General features: G+C 36.0%; 1 protein-coding gene across 3 annotated transcripts in view; it reads left to right on the top strand.

The window, feature by feature from the left end:
• Positions 1 to 27,965, top strand: part of DPH6 (diphthamine biosynthesis 6) — a 505,514-nt gene that overhangs the window by 420,720 nt on the left and 56,829 nt on the right. For all 3 annotated transcript variants that reach the window (XM_074235050.1, XM_074235049.1, XM_074235048.1), the window contains one exon: positions 20,247 to 20,652. In XM_074235050.1, coding sequence (XP_074091151.1) covers positions 20,247 to 20,652 — 406 coding nt within the window. The remainder of the gene's footprint in view (positions 1 to 20,246; positions 20,653 to 27,965) is intronic.

The raw sequence follows: 27,965 nt of genomic DNA, 5'->3' as shown, positions 1-27,965 counted from the left end.
ATTTAATTGTTTGTTTATTTTGAATTTTGGAGGGCAAAGAATATATCTCTGAAATATAAGTATATCTGAGGGAAAATAACAGAGGACAGGTTTAGAATTCTATATCTTTGCTACAAAAAGACAGCTCTGCTTTTTTTAGCTATAAATTCATGGGCCTCTTTCTCATAGTTTCCACATCATAGAAATATATTGGATAAGAAGTAATTAATTTCTGCACCCAAAGGGCAATAAAAATGTGCATCCCTCTTTGATCCAGCAATACCACTACTGATAGAGATCATGAAAAAGAGTAAAAACATCACTTGTACAAAAATATTCATAGCAGTTCTGTTTGTGATGCCAAAGAACTGGAAATCAAGATGTCCATCAATTGGGGAATGGCTGAACAAATTGTAGTATATGTACATTATGGAACACTATTTTTCTATTAGATATAGGTATTTCAGAGAAGCCTGGAAAGACTTACATGAACTGATACTGAGTGAGATGTGCAGAACCAGAAGAACATTGTACACCTTAACAACAACAGGGGGTGATGATCAACCTTGATGGACTTGTTCATCGCATCAGTGCAACAATCATAGCATCTCTGCAATGATCAGGGACAATTTGAGGGTTTCCATGATAGAGAATACCATCTGTATCCAGAGAAGGAACTATGCAGTTTAAACAAAGACCAAAGATTATTATCTTCAATTTTTTAAAAGTTGTATTATGTATTACATAATTTGGGTATCTCTAATATTTCATTTCTTCCTTAAGGATTTTTTTTCTCTCAACAGATTCAATTTGGGGAGGGAGAAAAAAAGTAAAATTCAAAACTTGCGAAAAAAGATTGGTAGAAACTACTATTGTATGTAATTAGAAAACAAATAAAATATGTATATGATTTTTAAAAAAGAAGACATTCATTCCTATAATAGTATTTGATACTTATTCAATGGAAACATTTTGTTAGGGGTAACCTAGAGGGAGAGAGGGAGGGAGGGAGGGAGAGAGAGAGAGAGAGATAACCTAGAAATAGATAGACAGACAGACAGACAGATAGACATCTCATCTCCACCTCCTAACTTTCCAGACATCCTTCAGGCTTCAACCAGCACCCCACCTTTCTCTAAGAAATCTTGCCCAGTCCTCCCTAATTTTAGTACCTTCCCTCTGAGATTTTCTTTATTTTCTCCTGTCTATATCTTGTTTGCACCTATTATTTGCATTATATCTCTCATTAAACTGTCAGCTCCTTGAGAGTAGAGACTTTTTTTAACCAGTTAGCACAGTTCCTGATGACTGACTTATAAGGATCATGAAGAAATTATTTATGATGCCTTGATGTGTCTAATTCCAAAAGAAGGTAACACTGACCAGTCAACCACATACCTAAACTTCATAAAAGCAGTTTGAAAATATTAAAGCTATGATATGGTCATAAGAGTAAAAGCAGCCATTGAGATGAGGGAGGGGAGTGAAGAGAGAGACTGCCAAGCTCTGTCCTTTGTCCCTGGAACAGGACTCTGGGGCTCTGACCACATTCAGATCCTGACCCCAGTCTAGGGCCCCCCATAGAACAGCAGGGACCCCCCCCACCTCAGCCCCGTGGCAGAGGGGGGCGCTTATGGTCATTCACAGACCAGGAGGGAGGACAGAGCCTCACACACTGAGACCCTTGTGGGAGTGTCCCAAAAGCTCAGGAAGCACCCCAAAAAACAGGCTTAGGCTGGGAAAATGAACAAGAGGAAGACCATTGAGAAATATTTTGCAAATGAGCCCAAGGATCAAAACACTCAGTCTGAAGATGAGGAAGCACAGGCTCCTGCATCTAAAGACTCCAAGAAAAAACAGAAATTGGGCTCAGGCTATGATAGAGCTCAAAAAAGACTTTGAAAATCAAATGAGGGAGTTGGAAGAAAAACTGGGAAAAGAAAGGAGAGAGATGCAGGAAAAACATGAAAATGAAGTCAACAGCTTAGTAAAGGAAATCCAAAAAAATGCTGAAGAAAATAGCTTGCTAAAAAACAGCTTAGGTCAAATGGATAAGACAGTTCAAAAAAGTTATTGAGGAGAAGAATGCTTTAAAAAGCAAAATTGGCCAGATGGAAAAAGAGATAAGAAAACTCTCTGAGGAGAACAAATGCTTCAGACAAAGAATAGAATTCAGGGAGATTGATGAATTTACCAGAAATCAGGAAGCAATACTTCAAAACCAAAAAATGAAAAATTAGAAGAAAATGTGAAATATCTCATTGAAAAAAACAACTGATATGGAAAACAGACTTAGGAAAGATAATTTGAAAATTATTGGAATACCTGAAAGTCATGATCAGGAAAAGAGCCTTGACATCATTTTCAAAGAATTACTACAGGAAAATTACCCTGATATTCTAGAAGCAGAGGGCAAAATAGAAATGGAGAGAATCCACTGATCCCCCCGAGAAAGAGATCCCAAAAAACCAACCCCCAGGAATATTATAGCCAAGTTCCAGAACTCCCAAGTCAAAAAGAAAATATTACAAGCAGCCAGAAGGACACAGTTCAAATATCGTGGAGCTGCAGTCAGGATCACACAGGACTTAGCAGCAGCTACATTGGAAGCTCATAGGGCTTGGAATACAATATACCGGAAGGCAAAAGAGCTTAGAATGCAGCCAAGAATGAACTACCCAGCAAGGCTGAATGTCCTCTTCCAGGGAAAAAGATGGACTTTCAATGAACCAGGGGAATTTCAAATGTTCCTTTTGTAATGGCCAGAGCTGAACAGAAGGTTTGATCTTCAGATACAGGACTCAGGTGAAGCATGGAGATTGGAGGAGAGGGGGGAAATATGAGGAACTTAATGTGGATGAACTGCATGTATAGAAAAATGATACTGATAATATTCATATGAACCATCTCAGTTAATAGAGCAGGTAGAGGGAGCTTTTATAGTTGAAGCACAGGAGAAAGCTGAATTCGAAGATAAAATATGGTGTAAAAATTGAGTCAATAGAAAAAAAGGAAAATGGAATGGGAGAAAGAAAAAGGAGAGGGGGGGATAGTCCAAGATATTTCACATAATAAGATTTTTTTTATTACAATGAGCTATTGCAATGATATGGAAGGGGGGAGGCAAGGGGGAATGAGGGAACCTTTGCTCTCATCAGAGATGGCTAGGAGAGGAAACAGCATATATACTCAATGGGGTATAGGCATCTGGAGTAAGAAGGAGGGGGGAGCAGGGGGAAGGGGTGGGGATGTGAATAAAGGAAGAGAGGATGGACCATGGGGGGACAGTGGTCAGATATAACACATTTTCTTTTTTTTACTTCTTGCAAGGGCCTTGGATTGGATGGCCTGCCCAGTACCATAGGGCCAGGTGGATTCAGGGCCTAAGGGGTGGTAGGGGGGCTCAGGGCTTCTTGGCCCCAGGACCAGGGAGCTGTCTGCTGCGCCACTCAGCAACCCTACAGCAGAGTCAGAGTGAAATGAGAGAGAAAATAGAGTACATGGTAGTGGAGAAATAAGAAAGGAGGGAGTTGTGATCAGCAATGGCAATGGTGGAAAAATATGGAAGTAACTTTTGTGATGGACTTATCATAAAGAATGTGATCCACCCACGACAGAGTTGTTGGTGTTGGAACAAAGACTGAAGCACATTTTTTGTTATTATTATTTGGGGGAGGATGCAGGGCAAGTGGGGCTGGGTGGCCTGCCTGGGGCCACATAGCAGGGTGATCTTTGGGTGTCTGGGGCCGGATTTGGACCCAGGTGCTCCTGGCTCAAGGGCCAATGCTCTGTCTGCCACCCAGCCACCCCTACTATTATTACTGTTTTATTTTATTTTGGATCTTTTTTTTCCTTCTTTTTGGTTTTTGCAGGGCAGTGGGGATTGGGTGGCTTGCATGTCACACGGCTGGGTGCTTGTTGGGTTTACGAGGCTGGATATGGGCTCGGGTGCTCGTGGCTCCAGGGCTGGTGCTTTGTCCATTGCGCCACCTGGCCATACCTACAATTATTACTATTATTTTTTTTTAATTTTAATTTTTTTTCTCTCCCCTTTACTTTTTTCACCCAAGCAAGTCTATCTATATTCATGGGGGGAGGGGTATTTTGTTTACTTGTAAACAAGAATATTTTATTAATGTAAAAAAAACATTTGTACAAAATGAGAATAAAAAATAAATTAAAAAAATAAAAAAGTAAAAGCAACCTCACCTCACTCTTAGATTTTTAACTAGACACTCTCTTGATTCCTTCCCCTCTGCCTTCAAACTGACTTGTTAACTTTTGCTTAGCAAAATTTCTCTGACTTCCTTATCAAAAAACAAACAAGCAGCCCTTTCCCTTAACATTTCCACTTTCTTTAACTACCACACTCCATCTTCCATGAAACTCTTTAAAATTTTAGTAGGCATTTCCTGCCTCCACTTCCTATTCCTCCATCCAGTCTTCAGTAAACATATATCAAGACCCTGCTGAACATAGCATTACATGCTAGAGGAAATGTCACATTTTGATAACACATAGCTGCTGATTGTCTAGTAATCAGTTGGATGCAAACACCAATAACTTTGTACATTATTTAATTTAACACACCTTTCATAAAATACTAGATTCCAGGCACAATGCCTGGTTCTAGGAACACAAAGGCAACAACATTACAGCCCCTGTCCCCAAGATAACATGCTGTCTCTATGTCATTGCTTTTACTATTCCCTATACTTAGAAAACCCTCCTTCCCCTCTTTACCTTTTGAATACCTGTTCTTGTTATTCAGTCATTTTTCAAACGTGTCTGACTCTCTATGACTTTGGAGTTTCCTTGACAAAGATAATAAAGTGATTTGTCATTTCCTTCTCCAACTCATTTTACAGATGAGGAAACTGAAGCAAGCAGAGTTAAGTGACTTGTCAGATTTGAACTCAGTTCTTTACTCTAGGGACCAGTATTTTGCCAACTACCCATCCTTTAAAGCCGAAGTCAACCACTAACTCATCTATGGATCCTTCCCTGATCCTACTGGTCCATAAAGAAATGGGCTATGGACACAAAAAGAAATGTTAGTTGGTTATCTCATCATTTCTCATGAATTTAATTATCATCTCCATGCTGATAATTCTCAACAACTCATTCTTCCCTGACCTCTCTCTCTAACTAGCTATTGGACATTTCAAATAGATCCAAAAATAAACTCATCTTTCCCCAAAAACTGTTCCCTCTTCCAAATGTTCCTTCTACTGTCAAAAATACCACCATTCACATCCTCACTTAGGCTCTCAACTCCTCATTCTCTGTCGCCACCCTCGATGTATGCCAATTGCCAAGTCTTATCAATTTTATCTTTATAACATCTCTTCTTCTCTCCTCTTAAATTACCACCACCTTCGTAGAGGTACTTTATCACTTTTCCACTGCAGTCTATCCTATATTCATCTGACAAACTGATCTTCCTGAAGTGCCAGTCTGACTTGTCTTCCCCCCTTCTATAAATACCATTGACTCCCCATCACCTTTGTTTAACTATGAAAGTCCTTCATAACTGTACTTTCTCCTCCTTTTCCAGTCTTCTTACACCTTACTCCATGTACTCTTCAGTGCTGTGATCCTGTTCTGCATGCTGCACCTCTCACAAGACAGTCCTTCTCTTAGCATTTTCTGATGATCCTCCATGTCTATAATTCCCTCCCTCCTCATTTCTGCCTCCTGTCTTCCTTGGTTTCCTCCAAGTCCAAGCTAAAATCTCACTTTCTTCAGAAATCTTTGCTTGATCTCTCAATATTGCAACAACCTTCACCTCCATTGACTTGTCTTCAATATAGCTTCTCTTTATCTTGTTTGTACAAAGTTATTTTCATATTTTCTCCTGCATTAGACTGAGCTCTTGAAGAACAGGGACTGTCTTTTGTCTTCCTTGGTATCTCCTAACACAGCACAATCTCCAATACATAGCAGATCCTTAAATAAATGTTGAGTGACTGCTAAATTTCTATTATCTTTAGTGGCACTGGCAATTCAAGAGTTGATCTCTGAAGTATAAAATTTTTACCTCAAAAAAGTGTGTTAGTAGGAATATTTATATATTTCTGGTCATGTTTCTTTTATATTTGTCATTTCACCCTCTTTTCCATGATCTTTTATTTTATATGACTGAAATGAGCTGTCAGGAACAACTCTCTCCTGGTCACTGTAATTCTAGTCTTCTCACGTAGCAAGATCACCATCACATCTAGGGACTTGGGATGTCAGTGGTGTCACTTGGAGCCCCTCAGCTCTGAAAATGTTACCTCTCTAACTGACGTCTTTGAAAATTCATCATCATGTCAGGATGCTAGGTACAATAAGGAAAAAGATAAAGAACATAGCCCCTGCTTTCTTGAAGTTTACATGTGAAGGAAGCATAATGCATACTAATCTTTTTTTGAGAGTTGGAGCCACATTTAATATTTTTTACATCACCCAAGCACCCAGTACCTTGCACATAGTATATAAATGTATTTATTTATTTGTAATAATCAACATACTGCATCTATAGATTACCTTTTACTGTTAAATTTCAGATTTCTTTTTGTCTTTTCTTACCCTTTAATAAATTGAACATGAACATCATAAGGAAGTAGTTAATGATTTGCATCCTGTGTCTATAAAAGGCTATGTCTTTATAGTTGAAAAAAATGAAGGTTTGCAAGAAAAAAAATTGACCTTCTACACAAATGCAGTAAGACCCATCATCATCTCACATTGCAATTTTCAGGGTTATTGTATTTCATTTAGCCAATAGCCAGTTCTATTAATTCATAAATTATATCTTGGGAAAAAAAGAAGTAAAAGTGATAATAAGCAGATACCTCTAACCACTGTTTCTACATCTGCTTGTGATTTCATGAATGATAGAAGACTCACTAAATGAATGGTATGATGGTTTTTCATCTGTCACTTTAGAGTTCTGCTATAGCCAACAAGACTGGCTATCATGGGTAATCTAGCAAGTGAATATTTGTAAACTGAGGTATCATCCTATTGATAATCACTTGGAGTTACCTTCAGAATCAAGAAGCTTTTAATCTCTAGGAAATAATGTTGCTTCTTAAATTTTAATATGCCTGTCATTCCTCGAACATTCAACCACTTTCATTTAGTTAATCCCAACTTCAGCCTGTCAATCTCTAATGATTTCTTTTCCATCTTTGGCATAATAGCAGGTCTTTAATCATTTCTCTTTCCCCCAAGAAGTAAACTAATTGGTGTGTTGGGATTAGAGATAGGGACCAGATCTGTGATTTCTTTATACAGATAACTCCTAAGTGAGGAAGCTCCCTGTACTAATATGCAAGTTGGCCCCTCTCTGCAATTTATTGCCTTAGACAATTGACCTGAGACTCTGAAGCTTTAAGTGACTTGCCTAGAGTAATACAGTCACTATGTGTCAGAATCGAGACTTGAACCCAGGTTTTACTCACTCCAAGGCCAGCCCTGGGCAAGTCACTTAAACAGTTTTCCTTATCTGTCCACCAGATTATTCTGCCTGTCTCTGATGTATATTGTAAGGCATTCAAGGAAATTCACTTGAGCAATTACTAGTTTTATCTAGCTTCAACTACCTTTATTTGGAAAGAATAAAGTTCACATTTTTTAAGAAGTGAAAATGGTTCTTCGATATGTAATTATTTCCTTATCAATTATATTTTTATACTCTACTGATTATCTGGCACTCATTGCTTTACTTTACATTTAGCTCTGCAGGAACTGTTTTAAACATTGTTATTGCAAAGAAAAATCAAAAATCAGAGTGAATTCTTAGTATTATACTTGAAGCAAGGGAAGGTGCATTTGCTGAAACAGCAGCCAAGCATTGTGCTATAGAACTAATGCACAGCTTGATAGAAAGTCCCTGCTGGGGAGGAAATGTAGGGGAACTGGCAGAGTTTTGCTACATCTGCTCCCTGCTGCTAATAAGCTTTAACCTGTTTCATTCTTATTATGCTTACTGTTTAGATATTTTGCTTCCAAAATTAATTCCTCAACTAGGAGAACACATGAAAGAGAATGTGATTTGTAAAGTAGGACTGCTTAAAAATTAAAAGCTATCAGCAAAGAAGATTAAAGGCTATAATGAATAAAATGGTTATTTAATATCAGATACATGACTGGGGCTCCTGTGAAAACCTGGAGGCAGTCAATCTCTCTGTCTCTGTCTCTCTTTGTCTCTCCCCCCCCCCCCCCCGTCTGTCTCTCTATCTATCTCTTTCTCTCTCTACCTATCTCTATCTCAAAACTTGTCACAAATCTGTACACCCAAGAGCTATTATCCTCAGCATTGTAATAACTATTCTTAGATTTTTTTAACTAAAGGAAGAGAAATAAGAAGTTTTTTTCTTTTTAAATTCTTGACCAATTATTGCCATAGTTCCATGGTTGAAGGAATACCTTAATTTAGCAATACATATTTAAATTCAGATTAAGGGACTTATGCTAACCACTGCTCTCCTTGAAAATTATGTTTCTTTTCAAATAATATAGTCACAAGTGTCTTAAAGAAACGCTAGTATTTCAGAAAATTTTGATTAATTACAGTACTTTTTTTTTTAAAAAAAATCTTAAGAGTCCCTTACCTTAATTGCACACCTCACAAGAATATTGTTGGGAATCTATAATATTGTACCTGTGAAATATTTCACACTTCTCATAGGAAAATAAATGTATCATTATGACTTGTATTATATTTAATTATCTTAAAGATTATCATTCACTTTTTACTAAGAATTTCCCTAAACAATGTAAATAGACATAAATAATTGGTGGTTCTTCTGTTTTTTTAAGCCCATGATGCATTTGTTATGTCTCCTAGTTGTAATGGTAAATTGTTTTTGAAAATTTCATTAAGCATTACATAAAAGTAAAACTTCAACCACTTGAAAAGGGAAAGAATTTTTAATATTAGTAAAATATATAAAGGTCAGTTTATTTTATCCATTTTCCCTCTGGGGTAGGTGAGGCAGTGAGGAAGGGATGCCTTACCCAGTGCTATACCAAGATCCAATAATACTCAGACTGGGGAAAATTATATTAGGTATTAATATTGGTTAGATTTGTTGACTTACAGAGTGCTAATGGAGCTAACAAAGTTCACAGATTTATTTCCATCACAAGACTATTATTAGCCATGATCATAACATAAGCCATAACAAAAGATTATGGAAGAATTTGTGGGAAAGAATTTTTTTTTAAAATCAGCAACATGACAAACACCATGCCCTATTGATGGGAGTAAAAAGTATCATTCTCCTGTGTGCTAGATAGGATTTCATCATCATTTACTCATTAGTAAGAAATCATCATTCAGTCATCAACAAGAAAGTATTTATTGTCAACAAAGTGTTGTCTGGACACTAGAAATATCAAGAAAAAAACAAAATAGTCTGCCCTCAAGCTAATTAAATTATTATTATATTTTATTATAATTACATCTTTATATTTATATAACAATAAAACAAATATATAATACATATATAAGTTAAATTATTAAAAAATACATAATACATATTAATTAAATACAAAATAATTTCTGGTTTGGAGAGAAGCCACTAGACAGGGTGAGGTGGAGCAGAATGGCCTCTTGTAGAAGGTGACACTGTAAGAGGACTCCAAGGCAAGTAGGGGGTTCTAAGGTAGAAGTGAGGTGAATGCATTTGGGGAGAGGGGACAGCTTATGTAAAGGCATGGAATGTCTTTTATGGAGAAAAGCACTCAGACTAATTTGGCAGGAAAATAGAATGTGTAAAATAGCATGTAAAAAACTAGGAAAGGTAGGCTGGCCCTCCTTGTGAAGGGCTTTCTGGGCTAAGCAGAGGGGTTGATATTTTATCCTCCAGAAACAAGCTATTCTTCAAATGGAAGACAGATTTATTCAATCTCTAACAAAAATGCCTATGAAAAGTTCTACTTCATTATTTTTTAATGATATGCTGACAAACTTTCTGCAGAGAAAATCAGGCTACTCAAGGATAATGTACATAGTTACCAGTTAATGTCAATTTTACATAATCAGGAGCAGCTGTGTGATGAGGAAAGATGGAAATAGACCAAGAATTGGGTCTCTCTTTACTCATTTCCTACTACTACCACCCACAGCCACGTAAACAGGAGTGAAAAAGGAGTCTCATTGAAAATAGCTGCTTCCTCAATAATAACCAGAATACATTTGTTCATGTACTTAAGTTGTCTTTTTTTTTTAAGAAAAACACTTTCCAAAAGGGGGGGGGGGGGCTAGGTGGCGTAGTGGATAAAGCACCGGCCCTGGAGTCAGGAGTACCTGGGTTCAAATCCGGTCTCAGATACTTAATAATTACCTAGCTGTGTGGCCTTGGGTAAGCCACTTAACCCCATTGCCTAGCAAAAAAAAAAACAAAACACTTCTAAGGGGTGATTGTTTTTCTTGGTCACTCCCAATGCCCAGTACATTGTGCCCCTTCAAGAAACACCTGCTATCCATTATATCCTATTGCCAACTGTAAGATGCTTTCCTTTTGAATTTATATTTAAATTGCCATTTCAGAACCACCTTTCCAAATTTGTTGAATTTTATGAACTACTTTAGGTACATTTCAGGTCTGGAAATACATAGTATCACTACAGGTTGTGGCTCTGAAATTGAAACATAAATTTAATACCTTTTTCTCAAGCCTAGTTCTTTGTTAGGCACATTCAAACCTTCATTTTATGAAATTAAAATGAAAGGCAAATTAAACCCACTAAGGCAAGTTGAGTAGCAATGATTTTCTACCTTGGCATAATAATAGCATAAATTGCCAAATAATGCATTAATATTTTCAAACTTATGATTGTAAGTTTAAGCCAAGTAACTCATTACTATAACCAAATCTCTTGAATAGAAGCATGTACATTGTAATAATCTTAGTCAATACTCATAGGACAGATTTACCTCTTCTACTTTAAGCAAGATATCCTGAAAAAAATCAGGATGATCCGAGACAAATTAGTTAAACTGGCTAGGATGTGCAATTTTGACAGATCATTTTTCAGACATTTTCAGTCTTATCTCTTTGTGACCTTTAAGGTTTCCTTGGCAAAAATACTGAAGTGGCTTGTCATTTCCTTGTTCAGCTCATTTTATAGATGAGGCAAGTAGGACTAAGTGACTTGTCCAGGCTCACACATTTAGCAAGTGTATAAGGTTGAATTTGAACTCAGATCTTCCTGATGTCAGGCCTGACACTCTATCAACTGCATCATCTGTGCCAAATGTCTAACAACTCATGTACAATATCTGTTAAGCATAATGGAATAAAGAAATTCTTTAAAGAATCCAATTAAGGGAGTTAGGTGACCCAGTCTTGTCATTTCTAATACCATGGCATCTTTCTCAACCACCCTTCTATCTTCTCATACAGTCACCATCCTTGTAAAGAACCTGATTGTCTCTCTTACCTGGTCTATTGTCTTAGCCTCCTAATTACTCTCCCAGTCTCAACGTCTCTTCCCTCTTTAATTCATCCTTCATTCAGTTTCCAAAGCAGTTTTTCCTAGAATACGTGTGCAATTGAATTCCATTGATCCACTATTACTTCTTGAGTTAAATAAGAGCTTCTCCAATGGGGCATTTAAGGATATTCACAACCTGACCCCAACAAATTACTAGCCTTATTATATATTACTCCCCATTACATACTCAACAAACCCTGCCCTTCTTATAATTTCTCATACTTTTTTTTTAGGTATTTGCAAGGCAGATAGGGTTAAGTGGCTTGCCCAAGGCCACACAGCTAGGTAATTATTAAGTGACTGAGGCCGAATTTAAACTCAGGTACTCCTGACTCCAAGGCCAGTGCTCTATCCACTGTACCACCTAGCCGCCCCCATTCTTATAATGTTTGATATGATATTTTTATCTCCTGATACTCTGCCTTTGCACAAGCTGCCCCTGTGCCTAGGGGAGCATATGCAAAAAAGTGTGCCTTGAATGCCATCCTTCCTCATTTCTACTCTTAGAATTTCTAGTAAACCTCAAAGCTAATCTCAAGCACTATCTTTCTCAAGAGATCTTTCCTGATCCTTTCAGTTACTAATGCCCTTTCCCCTCAAATTACCTGGCATTTATTTAGCATATATTAGTATATGGACATGTCTCCACAAATGGAATGCAAACTTCTTGAGTGCAGGGACTGTTTCATTTTTATCTTTGTATTATTGGTTCCTTTGTTCTTGGTACATAGTAACTAATGAAGCTATATTTTTTGACTAATACTGATTGATTGATAACAAGGAGGAGGAGAAGAATCTAAAGAGCACCAAGGACACCAGACACTTTAATCACTTATGAAATGTAGAGCTATGACAACCAAAGGAAAACCAAATTTAGAATATAATTAATTTATAAAAACTCACTGAAAGATTATGTACAATATTGCCTCATAAAATAAAGTAGCAGAGAGTTAAGCAAAGATAGTTTTTTGAAAAATTAACTAAGCAACGATATTCCTTGATGATCCTAGAAGGAAAGAAACAGAGAAAAGATTTTTTAAAATATTTTCAAAGATTTTATAACACCATTTTTCGCTGTCATGAACAACGCAGCTACCATTTAGACTCTAATATAACAATTCTAAATGTATTTGTGCTGTAGAAGAAAAGAGAGACAAGATGTGAAAAGCAACCTAATTCAAACAAGCAAGAAATAGAAGCTAATCTATTGTGAAGACTAGGTTGTTGTTTTTCCTTTTTTCTCGAAAAGGAACATTTGGTGAAGCCATGGCATGCAAATGAGTGGATTTAAGTAGGGGAGGGTCTGTGCAAAGTCACCAGCTTTCTCCTCCTCTGGACCAATAATCAGATATGGATCTGAAGGACTAGAGATTGCCCTGAATACGTGGGCGACTTTAGTCTTTTTAAGCTAAGGTCTTTAAATCTGTCTTCATTTTGACTGAGGCAATGCCCATTCAGTGATGAAGGCTAAGTTAAAAAAAAAAAAAAAGAAATGAAGCAAAGAATGACCTCTTTTAGCTAATCCGGGGGAAAAAAAATCGCTCTGGGAGATGAAGACCCTCAGGATTTCAGACCAAAACAGGAAAAAAAAATTGTTATTTACACTTACTCTGGCCTTCAAACTGAGATTTGGACTAGGACCTATTATTGACCAATCAGTGAGAGCCAGTGATTTAGGTTTTTAAAAAAGAAATCTAGTTTTTAAACCCCAAGGTATTTTGTTATGTTTCAGTGATCAAAATTTATATTCCTTTGGACAGAACACTTGCAGGTAGGGTATGATTCCAAATGTGAACAGAGGGAGAAGACAAAGGGAATAGAGGAAGAAAAAAAGAAAGGGGGGAAGAGAGGGAGGGAAGAAAGGAGGTGCTCACTGCATTGCCCAACTGAAACTGACAAGTTGGTTCCCCAGGGGAGCTACTACTATTCACAACTTGATGTTTGTCCTTCATTCTCGAAGGACAGGAGATGTCATGATTAGCAAGTGAATTGGAGGTCAACAGTCTCACTGTTTCCTCCAGAGCCATCTGGGTCAATTGACAAGATACAGATCAAAAGCACTGGAGATAGGCCCAGATGCAGTGGGAAAACATGGTCTTTTTAAGCCAAGGTCTTTCCCAGTTCTCAGTTGGTCTCAGTCAACTGTCTTCAGTGATTAAAGCTAAGTTGTTGTTTGTCTTTTGTTCACAAACAGGACCATGACATCAGGGAGGTGATGCTATGACATGCAGGTGAATTGGATTTAAGTGAGGGAAGACTATGCAAAGTCACCAGCCTCACTTTCTCCTCCCAGTGCCATCTGGCTCCAGTGAGTGTCCAGATATGGATGAGGACGACTAGAGCATTTTGTTTATTCACTATAAAAAGCATAAGATTTCTGCTTTTGTTAGATTTAGATCAGAATGCTGACCTTTCAGCAAGTGATCTCTTGTGTATACATCAAAATTTCATGTTTCCTTGAAAGATATAATCGAGATAGCTGTTCAATGACCTTTTAAAATTAATATCAAATAAGGCATAAAACATGGATTAAATATGCTTTCCAAAGGTGTTTGCTACTCCAATGGAGATCTAGCATAGAATTCAAGTTAAAAAGGTATTTCTTATAAAGTTCCTACTATGGATGACTGCTGGTTGCATCATTTCAAGGCAACACAAAACTTCTAGATGAGACTCACAAACATCAAAAAAAAATTGTCCTAATCTTCCAAACAGCAAAACAGAAAAGGATGGATAATGCCTGTTGGTTAGTTTTATAATATATAAAGAGATAGAAAAAACTGTAGGCTTCATTCATTTGAGTATACATCTTGTCCATATACCACAAAAGGATCTTGATTTGGACCCAGAATTAAACATGAAGAGAATATTAGACTAGGCTGCCTTTGGAAGCATACAAAACTCTTTTAATGACCCCACATTTCTCCCTGAAAAAAAAGTCCCATCTTTTCAATTAAGTATTCAACTTTGAATAAAGTATGGCTGTGAGTCATGGAACCCTACAGTCTCCAAAAAGTTAAAAATGATCTTCTTTCAGAAAGTAGTAGACGGACGAATGGAAAGTGTAATCTTTATCAAATAAGGAATATGAAGAAGGGAAGGGAACATCATTTATTAAGTATCTGGTTTAATAAGCCAGGCATTCTACCAAACACTTTACAAGTATTGTATCTTTTGATCCTCACAGCAACTCTGTGATCTAAGTGCTGTAAAGTATTATCTCTATTTTGTAGTTGAGGAAACTGAGGCAGACATTTTAAGTGACATACCCAGGGACACACAAGCTGGTTAGTGCCTGAGGCTGATTTTGAACTCAAGTCCTCTTAATTCTAGGCCAGCACCATCAAAGTAAAGGATGTCATCAAAAAAACCTATATGTGTGTGTGTGTGTGTGTGTGTGTTTATTTATATATATATATATATATATATATATATATATATATATATGTGTGTGTGTGTGTGTGTGTATTTAGAGATATATATATGTGTGTGTATGTGTGTGTGTATATATATATATATACATATATATATATATGTATATAAAACCAAAATACCTTATAGAAGATAGGATTTTAGCAGGAACTTAGAGGAAAAAAGGAAGTAGAGAGGGGAGGGAAAGCATTCCAGGAATAATATCCTTTCAATAATAAGAGAAAGGAAGATAGCTAGCCCGTTGAATGAACTTCCTTTCCCCCATCACACTCCAATAGCAAACTTATATGAAGAATATGGATGAGTTCTAAGGTAAGGGAAGGAATGGATGGATTGTGATAGCCCACCACCAAAATGAATATCACATTGATTAAATCATAGCTCCATTGGAGTCCTTATGTATTTTGTAGTAATGTAATATGACTTAAAGTTGTAAAATAGTACCGGTTTTGAAGAATTGAATTTGAAGGCCATGGAAAGATACATGATGAACATTTGTAAGCTATACCAAAATACCACACATGCTCAAGAAGGAAATGTAAAGGTTGTCCTCAGAGAGCTGTATGATCAAAAAGGTGGACCAAATGTTCAGTAAAAGCATAAGATAAATTCCCTTGGTGCACCAGAGTATCCAAGAAATATCAAATGAATTAGAGGAAGATGTTCAGCATTTTGGACTTATTTCTCCCATAGAAGATTTCCAGAACAACATGGGGAAAAAAGATAGATAAGATGGGTACTTGAATGTGTTGTGATTTGCGCTCTGGGGAGTTGTACACATATCTGTGATATCACAAATTCTCTAACAGAGAATCACAGAATTTTAAAATGGGAAAGGACTTCATTTAGGACTTGAAAAGCTATGTGTCCAAACTGTTCCCCAAAAAAAGGAATCTCCAGTATAACTTAACCTACAAATGATCATCTGACCTGTGCTTAATGCCATCCAGTGTGATCTAATTAACCATTATTCTCCCAGCAAAGCAGGATTGATTCATAAATATGATTTGAATACTCCTCTTAAATTCCAAATTGATTATATTTATCATAAATGTCAAATATAGCATAAGTTGAGTAATTATAGCATATATAATATTCTAATTGGGTAATATCACCAGCATATCCATCTACCAATAATTAACTGATGCAGTGAAAGAATTATGCTCTTTTACCTATTAGGTTACTCAGGAATTTCAATCCTCGTTGGTTACTTATACCCCTCAATATCTTAAGTATATTTCAATTAATATATCTTGCAATTCCATAAATATGCTAATTTCTTTATGTCAACAAGCCATCTTTATCCTAGATATTGCTTCATCCACCGCATTCCTGGGCATCTTTTCTTATTTAACCTTCTTGCCACCCCCACCATCCATCCATTTCAACTGCATTATCTCCAGAACTTCCCCTCTCCATATTTGTTTTAAAGCTGATTAAATCACCTTTCACTGACAGGTTCATGACTTCATTCCCCATTCTTAAATCTACCTCTAGTATATTCCAAAAATTGTTATTATATTACAGAAAAGTCAAATTTAGATAGATCCATTTGAAGCCCCCCTCAAATTATTAGGGAGTTGATGTGAGAAAGGTCATGGAAGGAATGTGCAGTGTTAAAAGAATGTGAAAATGTTGGGCATTATACTGGGAGCAGTCAAAGATTTTTCTCCCATTTTTTTCTGTTTTAAATGAATAAAAATCCCTCAATTCTACAAAAATGATGGCACTTTTCTTGAGAGTAAATCAGAGACTTTGTTGTCTTAAAAGTTTCTGAAAAGTGCAATAATAGACACTAGGAGATATAACCAATCTTTAACAGCTCCATCACTGTGCACAGTATCCCATGTTTTAAAAAAAACCTAGTGTTCTCTCCAATAGTGGACTAGTTGACATTCTATATGTAGTCATTCCCTCTGAGCGCTTATCATCAGTTGTCTAAAAATGCACTTTATCTCAACTTTAAAGTCCTTGTTTTTCTTCTCATGGACAAAATGGCAGCTAACAGAATGCAGAAATATAAAGTAATTGATTTCACAACCTTGGCCAAGGAGAACAATGGAACAAAGTTTGTCTCAGTGTTTGATTTGACTTGAGAAAGCGTCTCTGGACTTATTTTCTAAACAGGACCTCAGCACCTGGGGCCAACAAAGTGGCCTTTAAGCTTGAATGAGCAAGGTAGTTTTTTTTTTATTATTTCCCCTAGTGCCAAGGTCCAGTATTTCATCTTTTCAAACTCTTTTACAGCACTCAGTGCAGAATTATATTGACAAGGGTAGAATTTATCTCCTGAAGGAGAATACTATGCTTCTGTTAAGTGCTAATATAACATTTATGTGTTGGTACCTTAATAACAGCCCCAGCTTACCTAATGAAAGTACTGAAAGCAAACAGTACTCTGGGAGATTTTATTATGACTGAAGTGACTGCAATTTGAGGCCAATTATCCCTATTTTTGTTCCCATATCAAAAACAGAGATGCTAAAGCAATTGCTACATGTTTGGTGTGGAATTAGGTTCCACTATCGTTAATCTACAAGTAAGTGCATTTTTCATGTAAACAGCTCGCGAGGGTCAGGCAGAAGAGCTGTTTCTGTGAAAAATGCTTGTCAATAACTTTGTGAGTGAATTTTGAAATAAAGTGCCTGTAACCTGTCATTATTCCTTCCTCTCAAAGTTGAGAGTAAGTGGATGAAAATTGAGCATGTGAATTGAAAGCAGGGTGAGTGTTATGGCCTTATCGACTCGAGGTAAAATGACTGTTTTAACTTGTTATTATTTTTCCATTCAAAGGTCAGGCAATGTGCAGTATTCCCAGTATAGACTGCAGTGTAAGCAAATTGGTATACAAAAAGGCTATTACCCATAGTCACAAAGCAGAGGAAAATATAAGTCACAAATATCGAGTGGACTTGTAATCTCTGAGAAAAAAGAAAACACCCAACACAGTTCTGAAAAAAGAATAGTTAATAAGAAGATAAGCATAAACCATCAAAGAAGGAGAAAATATAGACCTGTTTAAATTAATGTGCATATGTGCAGAATCAGATAGATAAAACTAGTTTTTTTCATGATGATTTTTAAAAACATATAGTCTGTGCTGTGAAGGAATGAATTATAGGGAATATTCTTTCTCTGTGAGGAACACATGTATTCAACATACATAACAGAGCATGTCACTCTGAGAAATCAGATATGTTGCCTGAGGTAGAATGCTTCAAATTTTATTCCATATTTAAATTTTTTCATGTTTGGATAAGAGATTAAGTGAAAGTTATCATCTGATATATTTATAAATGCATAGGATAAGGTGATTTTTTTTTTAAAGTAAATACTGCTGAAGTCATCTTTTTCACCAGGAAAAAAAAAATCAGCAAAGCTCCCAAGCACCAAAACCATTTCTGGGTTTTCTACATTTGACTCCCACTTTTAAGAACAGTTTAATAACTTGGACAATTTTGATGTTTATCAAGAAAACTTTCTTGCTTACAAGTAACCTCAGATCTAAGGAACTTGGGACATTTCTTCCCATTATTTAGATGCAATGCCTTCTATTTTCAGAAGGGTATAGTAAATGCCTTAAATACAAAAAATGTCAGTGTATCTGACCAAAAAAAAGTGGGAACCAATTGACTGAATTAGTAAAGAGGTTGTGGTGCCATATTTAGACTTGAGTTGGTAAAGAAATTTTTTAATCCTGTGACTTTTGTCAATAAAATACAAGTCATATAAAGGTGATGATTCTTTTAACTTAAACAAATTCTTCATGACTTCAGAATAATAACTCTATTTTATATTTCTTTTATGCAAACATAAAATAATAGGAACATTTCAACTGAAAATTTTATATTTACTATTAACCTAATTAGTCAGATCTCCATCCATTTTGCTATGCTTCCAGGCCACAAATTTATAATCCTCAGGTTATAACACCAGATATGTAAATGGTTATAACACCAGATATGTGAATGAATTAATACAAAATCCATCTAATTGTATGGGAAGAGCGTGAAATAGACACTTAAAGTACATACCTTATTGGCAGTTGTTCCACTGCCTTTTTTTGTACATTCAGGACCATCTATTTTACAGGATAGTGTTGCCTAATGAGATAATATTTGTGAAAGAACTTTATAAACTCTAAAGCATCACACATACAAGTATAATGATTTGTTCTTATCATGACAGCAACCAAGATTTTCAATGATAATGCCAAGCCCCTTGAGGGCAAGCTTTGCTAGGTGCTACTGAATTTGAAAGACATTTAACTATGGTCCCAAGTGGTTCCTGTGGCTGTTGTCATGCTAGAACCAACCTAACTAAATAGTATCAAATATCTTTCAGTTCCAGATGACCCTTAGTCCTGTTGGATGTCCTTCCATAGTGGTGCTGACCAAAATATAAAGAAGGAATACAGGGTATTGCTAAGTTTTGTTTGGGGGTTTTGGGAAGTGGGGTTAACCATTGATTAATGTTACTTTTACTATTAACACTCTGTCCAAAAACCAAGAAGTTAATGTTTTACTACAGGAATTGAACCATATCCTCAATGATATTCTCACTCTAAATAATACTAGAAGGTATTATCATGATGTTTGATATAAAGCAAAAATCTTTCTGAGAGACAAAAGTAGAGAAGATGAACAAACAGTTATTTCTGGCAAGTGTACAAATTTGTAATTACCTGGAATGGCAGCTGCTCAGTGAGAGACATAATCCAATAAACCAAATTACTATTAATAATTCATTGCAATCTTAAATCTTATTGGTATACGCATGAACGTTTTAAGCTATTTTTGTATACACAAGTATCTGTTTATATATTTACATATGCTTTGTTATTAATATGTATAATGTTTACACTTAAAACCTTGTCTTCTCTGAAATATGACATTAGCAGAGTAGTTAGATAATCTTTTTATAAAACAAAGAAAAAACTGCATAAAAACCATGTATTAAAAAATCCCAACCATTAAAAATACAAACACCTAGGCTCACAATATTTTTGTTGTCCTTCTCTCTCAAAGAGGACCATGACTTCAGGGATGTGATGCAATGACATACAAGTGAATTGGATTTAAGTGAAGGGAGGCTGTGCAAAGTCACCAGCCTCACTTTCTCTTCCAGAGCCATCTATTCAGATATTTATTAGCACAACTGGAGATGACCCTCAGGCTACTGAGTATATGAATTGAACTAATATTTAGATTATCAGCAAAACAGAAACACTAAACATGACCCCTTGGTTTCAAATTATTATTTTGCTTATATTAAGAGAGTTTTGGAAGGCTAGGCACATCCATTCTAAAACTAAGATTCTACCTGTTTTGATTCATTTTTAGGAAGAAGACCATGAGACCTATAGCAACACCAGTGAGACTAGTGGGATCCTGGTAATTGTGGTAGTTCCTCGTCTTCCTAGAGATTCTGCAATTGAGTGGCACGTCATTGCAGTGGTGGATGAGCCACTTCAAAGAAGGCATTTTATATTGGAGAAGAAGACTAAAAATTGTGTGATTGAGTGTCAAGCTGTCGAATCCATTTCTGCTTTCTGTGCCTCCATCTCCATAGCCCTGAGATGGATGTCATCCTCCATTTCTTTACCTGATTTAAACCAGGCTCTTCAAGATTTGGTGACTGTGTTCTTGCAAGCAATGGCAAGGCTATCTGGAGTCAAAGGGATGTTGCCACTGTGCTTTAGGACTTTCTATAAGAAAGACAGCATCAACATCACAGCTCTACATACAGGTATGATAACTGGGAAAAGGGGGTGAAGGATGTTAAATGTTAATTTTAATAAATAGTCTATACAGCATCATCATAAAGAATCAATATGTCACAAAGTAGAAGTCTTCCATTTATTTGGCAAAAGTATTGGTCTACAGAGTTTTATATTTCCTATAAGGTCATTTGTGAAAGGACATTTGATGAAAAGTTCTGAACCAAAAGTTGTATTTTATTGTAAGCAGGCTATATAGACAGAAGAGACAGTTCATTTAATCTATAAATGGCATGAACTGGAATATTGCTTATTTTAATTTAATTCAACTAATTTTTAGCATCTACTATGTATACTGTTGTACTACTGGAAATTTAAAGATTAAAAAATGACAGTCCCCTCTCCCCAAAGAGGGTAGTTCACACTTTTTGCAAATGAACACGATGACAATTTTTTATTATGACATCTAATTCCATGGGAGGAGCACAGGTGGACCAAATGAATTCAGAATTTTCCATTCCAATGCTTTCTAGCATTCCTTTAGAGATAGAACCTTCGTTACACCAAACTCTCTCACATAATTTTTCATTATCTATGTAACTCTTGTCACAAAAGGCATGTTACTGAAAAACAATGTAAATCAAATTATATTTTAAATGCTGTAGGGGGAACTTGCTACTTGAATCCTTTGATGACACAAAGAATCCTAAAGTAAAGTGTAGTAGCATACTCTAATTTATTTGCTATGTATCAATTTGAATTTATTGAGTTTTAATATTTTATTTGAATTTATTGAGTTTGTCTGAAATGTATTTCATCTTTTATTTTGGAATTTGGACGGCAAAATCCAATCCCAGATGCATTGTGAATTGGAAATCTGGGTAGAATAATAACAGTGCCCTGTTATTTAAACTTTTTCAAATACTTTGACATATATTATCTCATTTAATGTTCACAAGAACCCTAGGAAACAGATTAAGAATGAAAGTGTTATTCCCGAGGAGGAGCCCTCAGCAAGAAAAACTTGATACTTCAGAAAATTACATAGCTAGATCAGACAGAGTTCAAGCCTAAGTTTTCTGACTATTAGTCCAGGACTCTTCTACTTTGTTACCACCACTGCAAATGCTACCTGAAAATAGACATGGGTAATGAATAGATCATGATTATTTGTGTATGCATTTCGAAACTTTCATATAGGTTCATAAAGGAAAGACCAGAAGCTACTAATAATTTCCAATTTTAATTTGCTTGAGTATTTTGTTGGGGGGAAAGTTAGAACTTTTTGCATTATGCATGGTTAAGCATTTTGTTAGTTTATTAGAAGCATCCTGGAATAGTGGGATGGGTGCCAGGCTTTAAATCAGTAAGCTTGAAGTTGCCATTGGCTATAAATGAATGGTAGTTCCCTTCTATACTGTTTGAGGAAATCATAGACCTTTTACAAAATTGCATAATCTTGTTAACTAAATCTAAAGTAGCCTTAAAGTACCATCCTGTGACAGTTTTGTATGGGAAGAGATATATTAAACGTAAGTACCAGTATAAGATCAGATTTTACTTTCTTAATCTCTTATATAATTGTAGTTATGTTTCTTTTACCTGAATTTTACATTGAAGAATAGGAAAGAGGGGGCAGCTAGGTGGGCTCAGTGGATAGAGCAACAGCCCTGGAGTCAGGAGTACCTGAGTTCAAATCCATACTCAGACACTTAATTACCTAACTGTGTGGCCTTGGTGGGCAGGCCACTTAACCCCATTTGCCTTGCAAAAACCTAAAAAGAAAAAAATTTTTAAAAAAAGAATAGGAAAGAGAGAAGAGGTCAGATCTAGGATTTCAATAACATAGATAATTCCAGAGAGAAAACTCAGCCAGTTTTATTGTTGTTCAGTCTTTTCATTTGTATTCAACTTTCTGTTCCTCCAGTTGGTGTTTTCTTGGCAAAGGTACTGGAGTGGTTTGCCCTTTTCATCACCACCTCCTTTTACAGATGAGGAATTGAAGTAAATGCAGTGAACTTGCCCAGGATCACACAACTAGGAAGTATCTGAGTCTGGATTTGAACTCAGATCTTCCTGACTCCAGGCCCAGCCCTCTATCAGCTGAGCTGCTTCACTGTCTCCCTCTCAACAGTAGATATCTAGGACCCTAAGATGTTAAATGACTTGCTCAGGGTCACAAGTTCTTCTTACTAGACTCTGGCTATCTATTGTGCTCTACTGTACAAACATACTTATGCAAGGATACGGACAAGACATTCTCACATTCCTAGATACTGGTGAAGCAACAACTGATCCATATTAATTATGTGACATAAACATTAGCTCTCTAAGATGCCTTAAAATGTCGTATTTTCCCCTTTTTAACCTGAAGCAATATTCAAGGGAAATTCAACTTGACATTGTTTAATAGATTTAAAATCCATGAATAGAAAGCAATGAAAATGTGGCACAGAAACAAGCTTTTCTAATTCAGGAAGGAAGGAGTGAACATATAGCCTGACAGAATGTTGTTGTTTTACTCTGACTTGTAGAGAGGAAAAGCAACCTGATAAAATCTATTTGTTTGCAATTTGCCTGCTTGATCGATGACGTTCCACAGATCTTATAATATTCCTTGAATAAATTATGCTTGTTTAAAAGGACATTTGCCATGCTTGAGGAGGGAGTGGGTACAGAGTGAAGCTTGGTTTTTTATTTATTCATTCCTTCTTAGATCCTCCCTTTTAAAATTCTCAGAGGCCCTAATGACCATTGCCATTATCCTCAGTGAGAAAGTCAAGAGGCATTAAACTTAGAGGCAGCACCAAGCTAGTGGGGAAGAGGATGTGAACACACAAAAAGGTGATGGAGCACAGGTCAAGCGAGTTTTTTCAAAAAACCTGTGACATGATCCATTTGCTTCTCCAAAGTGACCACATATGAGATTCTAAAAGCATGAACCCACCTCCATGCTCTAGTTTACTTCCAGGAGGTGAAATTATCACCAATACCAATGCCAACACCAGAGCATGTTTCAGTGTTGTATTAAGAGATGACTCTTGTGTGTATTGTGAGGAAGAGAACCTTATGCTTGTGTCAGCTACCTAAGGAGTTTCCCAGCTAAAGGAGAAGCTCACAATTAGCTGACATTTGAAAAACCAAGAAAGCCAATGGGAATACTGATGCTGCATCGTCCTCTGTTGTATTCTGCTCTCTGACCTTGGTTCTGCTAAAGCCAGGGCTCATCAGACACTGGTAGGAAGAACCATCTCTTTCTATCAACTTCACTTGACTAGTGGAGAGATGCTGTTGGGAGGAATTACTAGGAGGGGAGTGAAGCAAATAAAATCTTTCCCTACCCCCTCCCCAAGTCACAGAGAGCCTAAGAATCCAAGTACCTCAAAAAGATTGCCTTAGGTTTCATTCTTATTCCTGCTTTTTTTTAAATGGACAGATCTTGAATTGACCCAAAGTTTCTAATGCATTTTATATATGTATGTATATATATATATATATATATATACATATATGCACTTGTATAATGTTGACTCATTTGACCTCTTGATCTGAAATGTTCTTAGTTTGACCTCTTGTTCTGAAATGTAGATTTAGAGCTTTTAGAAGTTTTATTTCTAACACTAATTCCTAGTTTGATTCCAGTGTCATGTTTTCCACTGGCTCCTTAGTGATTTCTCAAAGAATGTAAAAATACTTCCCCTTTTGCCTGCAATTTCTTTCTTTTATTGACTTTTTAAAGTGGAGTTGATTCCTTTCTCTCTTGCCTATTTAGCGTCATCTACATTCAAAAGGGTGACAAGAATTGTAATTTGTAGGGATGAGCTATATATCACACTCACTAAATATCCTTCTCTGAGCATATGAACCATTCCCTTTGAGCTAGAGCAAAGTTATTAGTGAACATCTACTTTGGGTGAAATATTCTGTAATTTGCCTTTTTTGATAAAGTTTTGTTGACATAACCCTGGCAAATATTCCACTCATACAGATTTATAGAGCCTCCTGTTCTAACCTATAAAGTAATATTTTCTGTGCAGTTTTAAAAGGATATGTTAAGGGGCATCTAGGTGGCCCTGGAGTCAGGAGGACCTGAGTTCAAATCCAGCCTCAGACACTTAATACTTAGCTGTGTGACCTTGGGCTTATCACTTAACCCCACTGCCTTCCAAAAACAAACAAAAAAAACCTCACTAAATGAAGTATAAGAAGGCATCCTAGTATACTCTTCTTCAGTACCATCTCAGCATAAGGTACTATGGTGCTTCAGTTCTATGTTTCATGAAAACATTTAATAATAATTCAGTACTTTAAGGTTTAAAAAGCACAGTACATTTATTAACTCAATGCTTACAAACACAGTGGATTGGAATAGATGGCTCCTAAGTCCATTCCAACTCTGTGATTTTCTGACTAAAAGTAATTGCCATCTACTATTAAAAGAAACCAAAAAGTAAAGAAGAGAAACCAGTTGGATAAATTATCCAAATTATGAAGAATTTAAGGCACCAAACAACAGTGCATCCAAGTAGAGTTATCTACCAAGCCTTCTGGAAATAAAGAAAAGTGATAAAATCTAGAAATATAGATTTGAGTGTCATTGCCATAAAGATGATCATTGAAACTCTAGTTCACTATAAAGAGTCAGAGGATTTGGATTCAAATACTACTATGTCTGGTGATTTACTGAATATGCCTAGGATCCAGTTTCCTCACCTGCAAAATGAGGGCATTTGACTAGATGACCTCTCAAGTCCTTTCCAATTCTAAATCCATCCTAAGTAGATATAATCTCCAAAGTAAAAAAAAAAAAAAATGGAGAGAAAGAAATGAGAAATATCTTCCTTGAAACAACATATGTGGGCAGATGTTGTTTGACACTGCAGGTATGTCAGCAAGTAAGTACTATAGGGCAGCAATTAATTATTTGAGTCTTAATACACAATACTTTTATGATTTGGGATTGAGAAAGCCAAATAGACCTCATTGTTATTAGTATCACTGAATCCTCTGTCCTACCAGCTTGACAGATTTTCCTGTGATCCAAAAAAAACTCTTCCTTCACAGAATCATGACAGGTCCCCATGGATAATTCAACTGGTTTGTTTCTGCCAGAATGAACCATATATAAGGATGAAATATTTGTCACATCTCCCAGAAATTTATTGTAAACATGTTATACAGGATGAAGGTGTTAGACTCAGGCCCAGGCTGGCATTTTGTGTAGGAGAGGTACTAATATTCTTAAATATAAATCTTTAAGAAGGCAAGTAGAAATATACCATTTCAGTGTACCCACATCCTTATTCATAGTACTGGTATGCCAGTAGTACTATTGAAAATGTTGTAAGACCAATTTACCAAACAATAAATTAGAGGGTGATTATTCTTTTGCAAAAAGATTAACTAGAGTGTTTCCTGAAATAGCAAGATTGCCTAGTTGATTTAAAGTAGGAGTAATTTTAACAAAAAAAACAATTTATCTTCAAGTTTTAATATCTAATATATTCTTTCTAGGAGCATCAGTAAGATTATAATACAAGGTGCCAGTTTATACATTTGTAATAAGAGGAATTATTCTTGGTGATGACAGATTTTGTTGTCATTAATGGTGAAAACATAAGCACACCTGATAAGCCATGGGCATAGCCAAGAGACATCAGTAGTAAGCAGAGAAAAATGTTGTATTGTGACTGGTCTGAAATTTTACCTCCTATTCAAAGGGCTTTTTATTTCCTTGGAAAATGGGCTATGAAAATATGAACGTATCTTTTCAATCACTCTATTATGAGTGGTACAATCACCATGAAAGTTACTGGATGGATAGTAGGGAAGTTTCATTGTTGATTCCTTGATTTTTCTACTAAGCAAATAATAATGGGGGTTTCCCCCCAAATTTTTATGGTTTAGGAAAAGAACTCTGCTTCTATTTTCAAAACAAAAAAACAAAAGCTAACTAAAATAGTGTTTGAAGAAATGTATTGGATTGCAATGTATGCAAGCTATTAGGCAATAATGACTTGATTCACTGTGATATTTAAAATGACATTTTAAGAGACTAAAATAGCTAAACTTAGTCCTGATATAACATTCAGCAGCAGCAGCAGGTTTGGAAAGCTTATAGTTATTGCCCAGAGTCCAATCAAACAACCTATATATTAAGTGGCCGTTAACATTCTGGCAGCTGAATTTTTTACACCAGCTTCCAAGGCTGCGCAGTAATTACATCCACTATAAGTCATTTTATAACATATTTTATGGAAACTTTTCATGCAAAATTTCTAGGAAAGAATATTTCAGACTCACCTTTTATGGGAACTTCCAGGAATACTATAAAATTCTTTAAAATGTTTACCACTTGTATTGCCTCTAGTTTAAATATATTTGGCACATGTGGTTTTGGTATAGTATATCAATGATCTTCTTTTTTTGGACAGACTCTCTGTTCACCAGCATTGCTGGTTTATGTTCCCACTGAACCTCCATCTTAAAAGAAATCCAGTTATTTTTTTTTGGCTGCTTAAGGCCAACCTAGTAGCTATGAGGAAAAAATTACTTCTTCATAGCATCTTGCTTGTCCTAACATGGGTCCACAAGGTAATGGCTTACAGCTCTAAGACCAGAATAGTCAAGTAAGGCTCTGTGCTGTGTGATCTTAGAAAAGTCTAAGATAAACAATACAGATTGCCTGCCCTCAGAGAACTTAAAACCAAATAGGGGAAAGGGAAATAAAATGAACAGCAATGGTAATAATACAAAGTAAAAGAACTTAATTGTATATGAGAAGTTCAGACTGTTCAGGAGAGTGTGAGGGAAAGATACTATATCAGAGAAAGTTTCAGGGAAGATATGGTAGGCCCTTGGCATGAACTTTAAAAGATGGATAAGAATCTTACAGAATTCAGGAAAATATCCTCCATTAAAATGATATAGCATTATCAAGGGCACAGGAATCATAACAAATTGGGCACATTTAGGAAGTGGCAAGGAGTCCATTTTGGTTGTAGCATTTGAAGGGAATTGGGATCTAACTATGTAGCTTCTCTAGAATTTTTACTTATTTCTATGGAAGATGAAAAACTGTTCGTGGTTTTTAAACAGAAATTGAATGAGAAAAAGAAGTCAAGGAGGAAAAAAACAAAAAAGTCAAGGAGGAAAATCATGACAAACTAAACTTAGACGTTAATAGTAAGAATGAAAAGGAGAAAGATATCACCAAGTTAAATGGAGTAAGATATGAGTACTGATGACATAGGCAGGAGGGAGGGAAGCCAAAAATTATTGAATTTCCAAGCCTGAGTGACTAGAAGGAAAATGGGGTGATTGACAAGAATAAGGAAGAGAA

This window comes from Macrotis lagotis, chromosome 4 (genome assembly GCF_037893015.1).
Source record: "Macrotis lagotis isolate mMagLag1 chromosome 4, bilby.v1.9.chrom.fasta, whole genome shotgun sequence".
Taxonomy (NCBI): domain Eukaryota; kingdom Metazoa; phylum Chordata; class Mammalia; order Peramelemorphia; family Peramelidae; genus Macrotis; species Macrotis lagotis.
The sequence above is the reverse complement of the archived record's forward strand: the minus strand, read 5'-3'. Positions and strand labels throughout refer to the sequence as shown.